The sequence below is a fragment of the Alosa pseudoharengus genome, unplaced genomic scaffold (genome assembly GCF_046254945.1).
Source record: "Alosa pseudoharengus isolate Yale_2024_CS ecotype anadromous, Long Island Sound unplaced genomic scaffold, YU_APseudo_1.1 YU_APseudo_1.1_scf_22, whole genome shotgun sequence".
Taxonomy (NCBI): Eukaryota; Metazoa; Chordata; class Actinopteri; order Clupeiformes; family Clupeidae; genus Alosa; species Alosa pseudoharengus.
Genome location: NW_027468680.1, coordinates 16,073,282 through 16,088,768, shown reverse-complemented (window position 1 = coordinate 16,088,768; position 15,487 = coordinate 16,073,282). Strand labels below are relative to the sequence as shown.

Sequence of the window (15,487 nt, the reverse complement as noted above, 5' to 3'; positions counted from 1 at the left end):
TCAGTTACCGACAGAAAAACACAGCTCCAGTCTCAGCCGTTCAAAATACTCGTACCACAGTCCTGTTTGAACAAAACAAGGATGAAGGCATATTCTAGGCTTATTTTCAACATAATCTCTGTATGTCGCATCAGACAGGCACTAAAAATTTGTGCAGCAATTTATGTGTTTACTGGTATCCAGAAGCTAAACTCAGACATAAAGCTTAATTGGCGAATGCGTTTCAAAAACATGTTTGAAACGGCTTCAAACACAGAAACCTGCATGAATAAACAAGTTTTAAGATGAAACAGATCCTTTAGTCTCTCACCAGTTGCTTCAGAGCTAAAGTTGCAAATACTTGTGATTGACGTTTGAGGAATTTATGAAGGTGCTCTTCAAAAATATTTGTATTATTTATTTGTAGTTTTTAGCATCTATTAATGGTAGTGTGCTTGCTAACTAGCTTCCCTTCTAATTGAGCACACATAGAGGGATTGCAGTCATTGTTTGCATGGTAATCAACAGTTCATTATCAGGTTGAGCAGATAAAGATTAGGCTGGAGTGTGTAATGTTTCCTTAAACCACTGATACTAAAGTGGTCTGGTGTCCATGCAGGATCTGTCACATATCTCTGGTTGGGTGAAAACCCCTTGGCGGGGTCAAAACCCCTTTGAATCAGGTTTGGTGTTGAGCTGTGATGAGTGAATAGAACTGGCAAGCCCTGCCTGAGACAGCAGAGTGTCACAAAGCATTATCTGTGAGGGCATAAACGCACAGTCCCATGTGAATCTTTGCCTATGACGCACACTGGCTTAGTGGCGTGCAAGCTGCTTAGTAATCTCTCGGAAAATGTTGTACCATTTTTGCTCAATTAAATCAACAACAAAAAATTAGTCGGAGTTGATCTCCGAAATGCGCTGTCTTGGTTAGCTGACTGATGAAGTGGGCATGTTATCCAAGTTGATTTAAACACATGCACGCGCGCGCACACACACACACACACACACACACACACACTGGTGTTACAACAACAGCAGGGACAGGCCTAAGACTGCAGTCATATTAATTCACCTGTTTCCTATGCATTTGAAATGACACTAAAGAGGAGCTATCGAAAGCACAAAGCAGCTGGATACAGCAGCTGCCACTATGACTATGCCTCTGTCTTACCTCACCATGACAACTCTCTTTTCTCATGGACAGGTAGTTCACCAACCACGGTTTGATAAGTGAATCCTCTTTTTGTGAAATTTATAAATATTTAGGTCAGGTAACACATTCAGTGATGTGAAAATAGTGACATGCTTTAACTCCTGTCAAGCACAAACACTGTAAATTGGGCTTATTGGATTTTGAGACTTAATATGATCCTTGTAAGGGGCCATACACCACTCGTGAAACCACCGTGTTTGTCTTAGAGTGCAAGTTAAACGCAATACTTGTACTTCTAAGTATCAACCAAATACACTACAGACGAGAACAACAAAAACTGCACTATCCATCTCTACTGGAGAGCAAGCCGAAAATACGACATCACCCTGAAGAGAAAAAAACACATGCACTATTATCATTCTCCGAGTTCCGCCAGTAACACCACCACGCATCTCAACAAAGACTGTGACAGGAAATTCCCATCTCATATCATGTCACTTCCTCAATATCACAAGTACATCACACGAAGGAGGTCAAATATCAGAGGTCAGCTTTCTCTGGCATAGGATAGGTGTCAGGGGATGGAGCCTAGAGGGCAATGGCATGGGCTGACATGGATCAATCCCGTTCAGTTACCTTCAAACCCAAAAAGTGGACAATCATACGCCCTCTGATCATGTGTCCCACAAATTCCCCAAGAGTCCTCATCCACACCCCTTCCTCTTTGCAGTCAGTGTGTTCGACATATGGGAATGGTGCTCCACCCTAAGGTCTCAGTCGAACAAGTTTTATGCAAATGCTTTTTTTTCTTCTTCTGTTTTTCCTTATGGATACCCAATGTGACATGGACATGTTGTTCATATCAACATGTGGACACTTCGAAGATATCTTTTTTTTTTTTTTAAAGGGTGCGGGACATTCCAACCCTTTCACTGCAATAAATGAGATAACCTTTGAAGAATATTGTGATCTGCATGGGAGATGCGCACAAAGATGTTTTGTCGCGATCCAAAATAATGAGGAAATGGTCAGTGGAACGAAAACATTAATGCGGCACCAATAGTGCTATCTATAGTAAGACCTGCAAATGAAATGTGATTTGTGACTTTTTTTGTTTCCTTTGGCCCTTGTCAGTCCAGTCTTTGCTCCCATGAGCTTGACAGAAAAATGACAAGCACAGAATGAAGTGAAATCTGCATGGGTTTGTATGAGATTCTCTAGTCTCTTGTGATGTTTATTTTTATGGAGTCTTGTTTGCTCGTTGGTCCTCTCCACCTCTCCAGTGTCACAACCCACATAGGCATTCAGTATTTCACCAGATTTCCAGTCAGTGTAGAATGCAGTGGAGATTCCAGAGGGATTTACTGCCCCCTGGTGTTTGTATAGTGAACAAGTAATTCCATCACAAACTCCATGTTTGTTGCCTTGGGCATTTCTTTTGGAAAAACAACAAAAAAGACGTTTGGGGACTTCTACTTTTATTCAGTAATGTAAATGTTACAGCTACTGTTTAATGTGTACAGAATAACTAACTGTTCAACCTGTGTTGTACACATGGACGTTGACACTCATTCTGAAACAGTGCTTCCATCCCTACAAGAGTGAGTGCACAACATCCATTAGCCCCTCAGTGTTCTGCAATGCGTCTTATAGCTGTTTTCTTCCCTTCTTTCATTTCACAATCTTGCTCTGGACCATTTGTGGTGTTTGCGAAGCCTGCATAACCTAAAACTAGAAGCCATTTTCTCAAGGCAGGGGGAGTGAATTAAGACCTGCCTACAGCGGACCTCCTAAAACTGGCAGCTACAAGTCAACTTCCGGGCACTTTTTTTGTTAAATTCTTTATTCATTCTCTTTGTTTTTTTATTTTTATTGAAGCTGTTATTTGGGGCGACAGGGTGTCAGTATGTATCCTGTGTTGTGTCAGTGAGTAAGTAATCTGTCGGTGTGCAGTTTTGAGCAGTGCTGTCACTGTTGTGTAGGAAGACTGTATTAAAATGTCACTGTATTAAATGTACACTGTATGTATATAAAATATAAATATATATATAAATATCTAAGATGATATGTATTCATATATGCAGTTTTATGCTGAGAGAAAAGTGATGATGTGTGGCCCCTTCTGGAGGCCCCAACTGTTACACGCACATCTTTGCAACTAATATATTCACACACACACACACAGGCAAACATGCTGTCACATACTGTGCATCTAACTCAGATGTGTCTGTGTTCTCTCACTTTGAGCAGGAGGGTCTTGCTTTGTGAAAAACTGGAAAGCATGCAGGTGACATGCTGAAGTGTTTTTTTTTTCTGTTTGTTTACATCCTACGTGCAAAGGTAAACAATGACACTGATGATGACTTACTGGAATTCAGAGACAAAACAGCACACAATCAGCCAGCAGTGACAGCCGAAAGTCCTCATGTTTGTGCCTATGATATGGGAGAACTTCTCTCCCTGAGACTGCAGTGTTTAAACACAGAGAAAGTTGCCCTGTCTACTCGTACAGCAAACAGTTGGGAGATTAACAAGATAGAACAACTCTCAAGCTATACTGACCTTGTATGTTGAAGTCGCTGTGGGATCTGTGTAACGTTAATGCCATGGAGAGGGAACTTCCAAAAAGCCACGTCTTGTTTGAACACTTAAACAGACTTATTGGATCAAAAGTTCTCTAATCCTCATTAAAACATGCATTCTATGAGTCTTACTTTTGGTTCTCTGGTGTCTTGAAAGAAACACCGTATAAAAATAAATATTTGAACGACTTATCAATTGGGTAATGTTCCTTCATTGATGTTACAGTTCAGCAAGGGATGCATTCATGGAGCACTATTTTGTGAAAGATGGGAAATCTTCATCAGTTCTTCATCTTCATGTTGTATGCATCATTCTCCACGTCATTTATGTTTCTGTAATAAGGCTGTCTTTGGTGTACTAGGTAGGCTGACACACACAGTCAACACAGAATTAGACACAAGCAACATCCCATTTATCATGTAAAATGTGGCCAAATCTGTGCAGGTGGTTTTGTACATAGAATAAGAATTAGATTCTTTATCATTTTGCAATTGACTTATTGAAAATCCTTTTTTGTGTGCCATGATTATTATTATTATGACTCTTACAACTAATATAACTATTATTATTATTGTTGATGATTATTGTAAATGGTAGATTTTATGATTAGTTTTCAATTGTTAGTTGGGTATTTTTATAGATGTATACATAGTATTTTTCAAAGCTGAACAGTGAGCTTCATGAAATGACTCAATTATTGTTTGATCCCTGCAGGGTAGAGAGTCATGTATGAGTTCACTTGCTGTTGCCAGTGGCGATAAACTCTGAAGTTGACTAGCAGTCCTGTCTTGTTCCTGTCTGCACCCGAAGTTATTTACACCTTTTACCTCTTCAAAAGAGACACTTTAAAGAAGTTGAAAAACAAAAAAAGTTGTTGCTCTAAGCTTGACTGCACTGTACAACTTGCATGAAGACGCACACTCACACACAGAGAGACACAAGCACACACACAAACAGCTCTGTCCTAATCAACTTACTTACTAAATCTCTCAGACACACATCCAGAGAATTATGCTTATAGACTGAATGTGACCTCATACACTGTGAGAGGAACACTTTGTGAGATACTTCTCCAGAAACCAGTGAAAAAGGCAATGGACTTTGTGATGTGTGACATTTTAACTCAAAGACATTGGTGTGTAACTTGAATGTATTGTCTTGCTATCAATGGATGTATCCAACCAATGCATTTTACTGTAAAGCAATAATATAAAGATGATAATGATGTAAATTGTTATTTGAATAATAAAAACATATATATGGAGAACACATAACAAACGTAAGGTTGTGGAACATTACTTGATGACAATCTCTGACAATCTCTTCCTCTTAGAAAAAAAAAGTTCAGAGCACACCCTGATGACACCTCTACATTTGAGTTTTTTATACTACATCGAGTGCTTCCAAAATAGAATGTGGACTAATTTATGTCCATTTCCTCCTCCCCTGAAACAGGTCACACTTCCCACAAAATCATGTTTCACAAATCCACACTGATCAGATTAGAAAGTCACCTGCCATTATTCATGCATTTCAAGCACCAAACCTGTAACTATTGGCAATAACCTGCAACCTTTTTATTTAAACATCTGTAATGTTTTCTTGTCTGTATGAGGATGAGGTGCATTTTGGGGATGGCCAATACTTTAATTCAATCAGATTCATAGCCTGCATCCTGATGTGTTGATATTGAGGCAATGATTCCATGCAATGGCTTGGGCTTCAGGGCCCCCTGACCACTTGGGCCCCTGGGCCTTGGCCCAGTAAGCCCCGTGCAGTAATCCATCTGCCCCTGGTGTCCACTGAGGATGTGCTCGCCGGTGATGTTGAGACCGCTAATGGCCGTGCCAAACCCACCCAGGGACTGCTGGCCCCGGCACCAGGTATTCAGGACCCTGCCTGCAGCAGGACCCAGACTCTGACTTCAGTCCTGAACAGCGGCAACCAAGCTCTTTACTGACAACCCCCAGGACAGCTCTAAAACCAGAGGAGAAGCTACAGCCCAGGACCAACCAGCTCCTCAGAAGGAGTCCTCTGGCCCCGGCTGCTTCCCCTTCAGACTACTGCTGAGAAGACTTTTCAGGAAAAAAATAGATAAAGTCCTCTATTGTTCAATTGGTCTGTATGTCTTAATTGAGATATATAACATAGATAGACAATAACTAATTAACCTGTTACGATACAGACAGTGATATTAATATTGATAGCCTAGATAAAGGGTCACAACAAGTAGGCCACTAATATTAAAACATAGCTCCTCACCTCAAATCAAACATTCAAGAATGAAATGGAGTTGAGGACTCTAATGACCGTGATGAAAGTTCGTTTAACTACCTGAACCGTGGCACCGAGGAAGACATTTTTATGGTATGTTGATCTCAAGGGCCCACATCAATCTAGCCCATAATCACTCATTTGTGATGCACCCCCCCCCCCCAGTAAAAAATGAAAATGCAATATCATTCTGCTTTAATCACCCCTCTCTTCAGTTAAGATGTTCAGAACTGCACCAAATTGTATGTGTATGATTAACCTGACATTCTCTGGGGGTATGCCAAGTTTCGTAGAATTTCATCCATGGGGGGGTCTAAAACAATTAAGTTATGTGTACATTTAGTGACTGTACACTCATTGGCCTGTAGATGGTGGTGCACACATATACACACGCACACACACACACAGGCACGCACATAGTATCAGTATCGGCAATTAGAACGGTTAATCAGTTAGGATTAAAGGAAAACCAAATATTCATCATAATTTGGCTGCATTTCCAGTATTGGCGTAACGTAGTCATTTGTCCACCAGATGGCGCATCGTTGCAGTGAGACGTAATTTTGTTGGAAGTTAAGGGGTCTTCAGCGTGGGAACCAACCCCTGCCACACCCAAGCCACACCCCCCCACAACCTACTGTACCTCAGAGGCGTGGGAAACTAGAAAATATGCCCATGGAACTTGTAGAAACGATGGGGAAATTCAGGGAAGCATAATTACCCCTGCTACATTACTGTACACCAACTGGCCTGTAGGTGGCCGGACACAGTTTTCTGTGAATATCTCGAGAACCATAGGGCCTAGGAGGACCACCTTTTTTTGTATGTTGGTCTTAAGGGGCCATGTCAACCCATCCCATTACCACTTATTTCATGTATAGCGCCACCTAGTTAAAAATTAAAAAGCAAAAAATTAGGTGTTTTATCTCTGTGTAATATCTCTAGCTGACATGGTCAAAACTGCACAAAATTGAATGTGTAGGATCTTTATGACACCCTCCGAATCCATGCCATGTTTCGTGGATTTTTATTCATGGGGGGCCATACAATAAATTAATTTATGTGTACATTTAATGACCGTACACCAACAGAGTTTTCTGTGAATATCTTGAGAACCCTAGGGCCTAGGATGACCAATTTTTTGCATTTGCCTCCATGGGTCATGGTAACTCATTCCATATGCACACATGTGCATAAACAGATACACACGCACACACATACATTCACAGTAATCATACGTATGACACATACTCACACAGTAGACATACGCATGCATGCACTTGCACACACACAGGCACATACACAGACACACACACAAGCACATACACGCACGCACACACATACACACACACACACACAGTGGCGTCATGCCCATTGATATTAAGGGGGCACGTGCCCCCTCGGATTTTTCCTCCCTGATAATTTTTTTTTTATCATAACTTTGTTCCTATTATGCTCCATAATAAGCCAGAGCCTATAACGACTCAAATGTATTCTTCTAGATGTGTAATAAACCGTAGCAAAATAGCTGAGGACCGGTCAACATCAGCCCATTGCCTGAAATTGGTGTCTGTGTATGTTCCCGTGACACACACACACACACACACATAAACATAAACATGTACACGCACACATGCACACAATTCAAGAATTTCTCAGAATTATGAACAGGCAAGATGGGGGTGGGGTTGTATAAATGTATTTTACATGTATGAACTAATAATGTTTTGGTACTTGTTGTCTAGCAGATACCAGTAAGAATTGAGTGTGCATAATGCAATTCAGTGAGACAGTTAAAATCATATATGCCTTTCAGCGTGACTTATTTTTGTGGAAAAAATTTGCTGGACTGGGCGGCGGTCATATTTTGTAGCGCTCTGCGGTGCATCTAGTCTACAATATCATACAAGGTTTGCATGCATGTGGTGTGGGGGAAAGGATTGAACCACTCAAGAAAGGAACAGGGGGGAGTCTCAGTCATCGAAACCAAAACAATGTAGCTTATCTGTTGCCTGTGCTTATCAAGTAGATTTGTTTGTGGAATACTAGCCTTACGACGAGGCCACGAGTCAGACGAAGACAAAAACCGGATTGTGCCTTATCACAATGTATTCTGGAAACTAACAACAGGCTAGGCTATTTGTTGCAAGTTCGTAGACCTACGTACAGTAAATGTTCACTCAGGCGATCCGCGGAAGTCGTTTGATTTCCCAGACCAAGTTCTATACATGGGGCACACGAATGCGTATGGATTCAGGTAAATCCACAACCACTCCACAAATAGTAATCTATACTAACGACTTTAATAGCATTTGGTCAAAAACAAAAATGGAGACTTGTTATTACGCTGTCACGTCACTTGAAGAAGATGACAGGGCATGATGATGATCGGTCATGGCCATGGCCATGTATGTTATTGCTTGCAAGGACACATTGCTGAAAGTTGGCCCATCACCTGAGTCACAACCCGCCAGAAATAAGTAATGCATTATCTGCTTATGAGACTGGCAAATAAAAAATTAACACGGATTCACGTGTGATTTAAAAGTAAGGCGTAGGTGACTCAAAGTACTAAGTATGCTACTGACCAAGAGTTTAACGCCAGCTGCTCTTCGAAACATTATTCGCGAGCATAGTCATACACTCGAAAATACCTCTGGCATTGCGGCAGGTGAATGTTTGTTTGCAACTCATCTTTTTTTCTGAAGTTGTTTTGTGGTAAGGCGTACTTATTTAATTAGAATAAGCCATTTGCTTTTGAGAGAAGGAAGATACTGTAGGAGTCCTTATTGTGAGTTTATCACAACATCAGGGAGACAAAATCCTAATGAACTGTAGCCTATCTTACCTGCTCAGAGTGGTTTAATAAGATGGCATGCTCGGGGGTGATTCCTCTTCAAATTTCCATGTCCCAATGATTTCCTTACTCTTATTCTTTAAGACAATTAGACAAATATGTATAACAAACCAATTGTATTATGCATAACACATGTGTTTAGGTGTTTTCTATTGCTTTAACGTAAATTACTTTTTTTACCTATCTTTAAGGCACCTTTTTCTGTGGTAGGCCTATATGCGTTCAATTCAGCATGCAATGCAATGTAATCAACTTTCTCAATAAATATAAACTATAAAATGCTAAAAACGTATTCTTTATTGCTTTGTTATACTAGGGTACACATCCTTTAGTCAAGGTAAATCTGGTGAAACTACATTTGTTTGCTACATTTGAATTCTGCTGGTTGTGTGATCTAGAACAAGGTGACTATAAAGACCTCTGCTGTTGTGTTTGATAGATTTTGTGCCAATATGCCAGATTAAAATGATTGAAAGTGGCTGCAAAAGTATTTAGAGTGGCATCAACCATGGTCGTATTCTTTATGACCATTTATTTCCACTGCTGATTCTTGTTTATCCACATTCTCTAACTCTTTCCTATAGTCATAGTATTTTGTGTTAAAACACCAGATTTGTACTGTTATCCTCCACACAAGGTAAATGCATGGAAACCGATAGATGAGGCATATGATCTTTTTGGCCCCCTACTGGACCATTGTCTTCAAGGCAGCTCTGCCTGTAAAGCGCTAATGTTAGGCAAGGGTTAGGATTAGGAAAAGCAGCGCTGCCTGAAGTCGACAGTGGAGGCCAAAAAGACTATCAAGCTAGATGAGGTGCCATGTCATATTAATTTCTGTTAAATCAATTAATTTCCTGAAAAAGAAATAGCATGCATTCAAAATAACACCACTTGTTCTGAATTCCTGACAGGGTTCCTCCAGGCCAATGTTGTCATCCTGCACAAGAACCTGGCGGATGACTTTGAGGCATTCTGTCATGCCAATGGCAGCCCCCTGCCTCTGCTGTACCGGAGCCAGACAGGAGAATGGGGATGCCCTCCCCTGGCTGCCAATGCAGACATCAGGTAATATTCACAAAACACAAACACGGTCAGCCCTATACCTGTTTTACTTTCATTCACTTCAAATGAAAGTCCTTAGCCCGAGTACAGAAGTCTTTTACTCTCTTGTAGAATTATGATGATCACAGGGCAGCAGTTTGATTTGCACTCCCGTTGCATAATTTATATAGTGCATGTGATTGTCACTACATTACATAAGTGCTCTGACTGCTATACTGTACACACTCTCTGGCTACAAGACTGCAGGCTTGATATGATGACTGTTCTCACTCCCTTTGCCACAGAATGACTATTATCTTTGGAGGGAGTAACAGGTAGGCTACACCAGGCATAATAATGACCCCTGCCCCCTGCCATCTTTTCACCCCACAGGACAGACTGTCCCCAGTACTGTGTGTTTGAGAATGGTGTGTTGACCAGCAAAGTGGCCAACCTGCTGCCTTACACCAGTCAGTTGCAGAACATGGTGAGTTTCTACCTGGGCTGCAGCTTCAGCTTTGAGAGTGCCTTGGAGAAGGCCGGCGTGCCTGTACGCAACGTGGAACAAGGCAAAAATGTCAGCATGTTCAGGGTGAGTATCCCACCATGCCATTTCCCTTATGATCATGGATGAACCCCACTTGCCACTGAGAGCTTTGGCCATTAGAAAAGGGTGGATACAGGCAGGAAGCTGAAAACTACTCTACTTTCTACTAGTATTATCCCACACAGTCACTTAAGGGAATCTGTGTGGGGATAGAACATAGTTCAGTGGGAGGTGTTGCATGTATAGATCACAGCTATCAGCAAGGACACAGTGAGAACTGAAAAAAGTGCATATTGCATATTTGTTTGTATCTAGAAATGGGAGCAATGGGTTTGCAAATTCACACCTAAAATAAAATAAGTGTTATCTGCTAATTAAATTTGCTATTTCACAGGCAGATTTAGTTTATGTACAGCAGCAGGTGGGCATGCTAAGACAAAGCGTGTCTGCAAAAACATTCAAATTAATAAAAACAAAGTCAATCACACAGTCAATATTTAGTCTACAGTGTAGTAATCTATTTTGAGTGAATGTTTTTGTGCAACATGTTATGTAAATACAGCAATAAAGATGCTGCCCTCTTTGACCTGCTAAAGTAATAAAAAATGTCTGTATAACCTGAGCATCGAGAACAAGACCAATGCAGTTCATGATGTGGATTTCAATCTTTTGGTAAAGTTAATCTGTTCAATCAATCAGTCAATCAGTTAGCCAGTCAAACAATCAAGCAATAGATCAATAAACTAAATAGTCACCTCTCCATGAGATAATGAGTTTACTGAAGGTGCTGGTCTTGATATTCCACAGACTGCACGGTCCTGTCAGAGAGTTGGTGGCTTTGAGTGCCCTCTTGTGGTGACAATGAGACCTGTACCTCAGGACAAGCTGGACATTGTGGCCCAGTGTACCCACCTGATCCCACATGCTCATGGAGGCCCGGTCCACATTGGAGATCCAGGTATCCCAAAAATCCATTGTCAGGCTTCGAAGTGTGAAACTATACATTAATAGAGTGTCGACCATGCTTTTGAGCATGAAATTCTTACCTTGTCTAATACAATTTAGTGTTGAATATGATGTGCTGGCTGTCCCTGTATTTGCCAGTCTCTTACTCCACCCCACCACCCTACCACCCTACCCCACAGCGATGCTGGGTATCCAGGATTTGACCCAACCAGAGTACGGAGACCCAGTGGAGTCCCGCTCAGGAGATGTGCCAGTTTTCTGGGCCTGTGGCGTGACTGGCGTCGAGGCAGTTCAGAGCAGCAGTGAGTGCACTTTAATTGAGGGTATCTTGCTGTGACCAAACATGTAAAGTGCTGCAGGAATCCATTTCTTCTTGGTCCAGGTCAGTGGATTGCAAGCAGACTGGCCATCTGGCATTCAGAGCATTTTCTCAGTGTCAGTAGAATTTAATTTATGTTTTATGTTTTTTTTTTATCATTATTTATCACTGCTTCTGTTTCTGCTACTGAATGATTCATTGTAATAGGATAATATAATTGTAATGATGACATAAAGTGAGATGGTCACCAACTGTTACACTATATGGCATTGTTGTTGCCCCCTGTATGTAACAGTAGGCAAACTGGCTGATGCCTCAAAGACCTGATTGACGTGACTGAAGACATTGGAGCGGGGGCGTTTGAAACAATTCAAGAAAAACAACACATCTATTCATTACATGCTTGTTACATATCTTAAACAATCTGAAACAGTCTTTGTAGTTGATGTGACTGGTTAATAGTGCACAAGCTGAAATGTATGTAGCGGTCAACACAGTGTAATGGAGTCTATCCTATTGTCTGGTTCTGTGTGTGTCTCTCAGAGGCTACCCTGGCCTTCACCCACTCCCCAGGCTGCATGTTTGTGACCGATAAAGAGGACATGGCCACGTCCCCGCTCACAGTCAAACCATCTGAATGCCCGGAGACCTTCTGCATTTCCCAGAATCCCTTGCACTACAGCATCGCCTCCAAGGCCACTGTGGAGAAAATTCGACAGCTGGAGGAGATTGCTGTGGAAGATCCTGGTATGCATGCCGTTTGTCTGGAAATGATGGAATTTATTTGGGATTGATGTTGTCCCTGGAAACAGTAGAACTCAGTCTTTCAGGAGGTAATGGGAACTGGACAGTGTCTGCTTTGTTTCTGCTTGATACATGCTGGTTCTTACCTTTTGGCCTCTCTGCCAAAGCATGGCATTTGCCTCTCTGCCAAAGGTCTGCTGCAAATGCCATGCCTGCACTCTGTGTTCTAAGTGTTTAGAACTAGGGCTAAGGTTAGATCTCTCACAGGATTTGAAACAAACATTGTCAAACAAAGTATTGCATTCTGGGTTTTAAAAAGTACTGTTAGGACAGTTGATATGTATATACTTTTCAAAATAGACCTAATTGCATGTCTTCTCTGTCACACCAAATCAAGCCATTGCTAGTCCCTTGTATAATCAGTGCCAGCGGTCACCCAAGGCACAGCACAACCTATACTCTTTTTTTTTTTGGACAAATAATAGATTTTAGATACCAGTAATAGATTGTCTTATAACAAATCTCCTTCTCATCACACTGTACGTTCAAACACCAGGACATGCCCCATCATCATCATCATCCTTTGGGGCTACTTGAACCCCCTTGTCCTGAATGAATGCTGTTTTTGCAGGCCAGCGGGGTATAAGGGTGCTGTTTGTCCAGGACGAGCTGGTCAGGTCATGCCTGTCCCTCTCCCACGCCTCGTCCGTGCTCATCACCACCGGCTTCCCCACCCACTACATGCACGACCCTCCTGAGGAGACGGACGGCCCGCCGGGCGCCATCGCCATGGCCGCCACGCTCCAGTCCCTGGGCAAGCGGGTGGCTGTGGTGACGGACCAGCGCGCCCTGGACATGAACCGAAGGATCGTTCAGGACGCCGTGGAGAGAGGTAGGGAGTCTCACACTGGCAAACTGTTTAACATGTAGAAACAACACAAAACAAGCAGCACAATAACTACATTTCCCTCGACAAAGAAGAAGACTTTGTGCCCATTAACCCAGTGTTTCTTAACTGGTCTGTCCTTGGGACCCTCAATTTCCCATGGTCAATAAGTTGTAACCCATACTTTTTAGCGTTCAAGCCAACTGATAAAGTGAGGTAACCTGTGTGGTAAGACGCCTTAAGTCCTTGTAGCCTACTTGTTTGGAACATGCTGATGTTAGGCTCATTTCCAAAGTCCTCAACTCCTGTGTCACCTTTCAAAGTACTCGACAGGTTTGTCTTTGATAGTAGGGTGCTTTAATTTGTTTCCATGTGGCGTTTTAGTTTTGATGGTTTCATGCTCTCATGTGCCAGTTTTTCACTGCACACCACACACTGTGGTTTCTGTTCCTTTTTGTCCTCAACAATAGTGAAAGCATTCTTCAGGTATTCATTGTCATTTTGCCATAAAATTATGTCTAACATGACCCGTCACATAAACATTGTCTATGTCCATTGCAATGACTGGCATACGAATAAAGTCTATCAAAGTAAAGGTCTGGCATTAGATCTGATAGGGTAGCATTTTAAATGGGCGATTCTTTTTTTCTTTTTTATCCCAAAGCCCCGCGACCCACCTAGAACGGTTCCATGACCCACTTTTGGGTCCCGACCCACCATTTTCTGAATACATTTTCTGAATGGTAGATGCACAAACTTTTTTTTTTGCAAAAAGGAAGCACTGAATGAAAAATTTCAGTTACTTGTCTCGAAACACTGCATTAAACTATTTCCAACGCTACATATTCTTTGTTTGATAGAGCATAGACAGTGCATAATGAAAGTGTATAGTGAGGTGGCACAATCAGTGTTTCCTCTAGGGGTTTGTTGTTAGCAGTGGGGCCAGTCCACAAACTCCCAGCTTCGCCCTACCAAATCAGCACAACAATACACACAACAAAAGTGAACCTGGACGGGCCCTAATAACCTCTGACTAGTTCTACTTATTATTAAATTGCAATGTGAACGCCAGCTATGGGGGAGGACACGTTGGCAGGTTCATTTAAAAGGCAACTGTGACTACATTGGGCCTCTGCCCTCATTCTGATAGAGTGGGGGCAATAATTTTACTGTGGGGGCCCGGCCCGCTATGGCAAATTCAATGTAGAGAAAACACTGCACATTGCATTGTACACCAATACAGACTACACATAATGTTCACAATTCTTCACCAAGCCTGAGCATTGTGTAATCAATACTGAAGCTGACTTGAACAATGATTCACACGGCTTTGTGTTTTATAACAGTTCAGCACTGTTCCACTGTTCATGATTATACAGTAGTTCTGTGAAGTACAACTAGGGTAGTCTTGAAGGAGGTTCATACGTTTCTCGATGTCTGTTCATTGTGGTCGGTCTGTTCATTGCACAACATGATAATAGCATGTACCTGCATCCTGTCTTACTGTTAATACTGTTATCTATTCATGGCAGAGACAAGTAACTGAAATTTTCCATTCAGTGCTTCCTGTTTGCAAAAAAAAACGTTTGTGCATCTTCCATTCAGAAAATTTACTAGAACTGTTTGTGTGCGTTGTGGCACTTTTGTTTTGCAAAAAAAAAAAAAAATATATATACTTGTTATCCAGTTTCAGTTAATATTTGTTTTGTAGTTATTGTGCAACCAATTCAGTCTAAACCAGCAGTCTGAAGTGACCTTTCATCCATCCTCTCCAGGTGTGATAAAGACAGCTGTCCCCCTGCTCAGCTTCCAAAACACGGGGCCAGATGCGGCCATTCACTTCCTGTGTCATGATGGAGACCCTAATAAACCCAGGTGAAGTCAACAGCCTGCTTTAACGTCAACACCAGCTATTAACTGCCCATTGTAGACGTAGTTTGTAGACCCAATACCAGAGATGCCAAATATTCTTGAATGTGACCACTTAAGTCAAGCAAATAGAGAGTTGCAGAGAAACTGGATAGGTAAGACCATAGATATTAGAAAGCTAGATACCGCATTGTCCGTCGAGGTCTATAAGGTTAGCATTGTAGACGCAACCACCATATTGCTGGGGGCAACACCTTTACTGTCTA

General features: G+C 41.7%; 1 protein-coding gene across 1 annotated transcript in view; it reads left to right on the top strand.

Moving 5' to 3' along the window:
* The first annotated feature begins 7,941 nt into the window (after positions 1 to 7,941).
* Positions 7,942 to 15,487, top strand: part of dglucy (D-glutamate cyclase) — a 15,871-nt gene continuing 8,325 nt past the window's right edge. The window contains exons 1-8 of the mRNA XM_076300774.1: positions 7,942 to 8,249; positions 9,761 to 9,914; positions 10,284 to 10,482; positions 11,245 to 11,395; positions 11,583 to 11,705; positions 12,266 to 12,469; positions 13,098 to 13,358; positions 15,128 to 15,227. Coding sequence (XP_076156889.1) covers positions 8,165 to 8,249; positions 9,761 to 9,914; positions 10,284 to 10,482; positions 11,245 to 11,395; positions 11,583 to 11,705; positions 12,266 to 12,469; positions 13,098 to 13,358; positions 15,128 to 15,227 — 1,277 coding nt within the window. The 5' untranslated portion in view covers positions 7,942 to 8,164. The remainder of the gene's footprint in view (positions 8,250 to 9,760; positions 9,915 to 10,283; positions 10,483 to 11,244; positions 11,396 to 11,582; positions 11,706 to 12,265; positions 12,470 to 13,097; positions 13,359 to 15,127; positions 15,228 to 15,487) is intronic.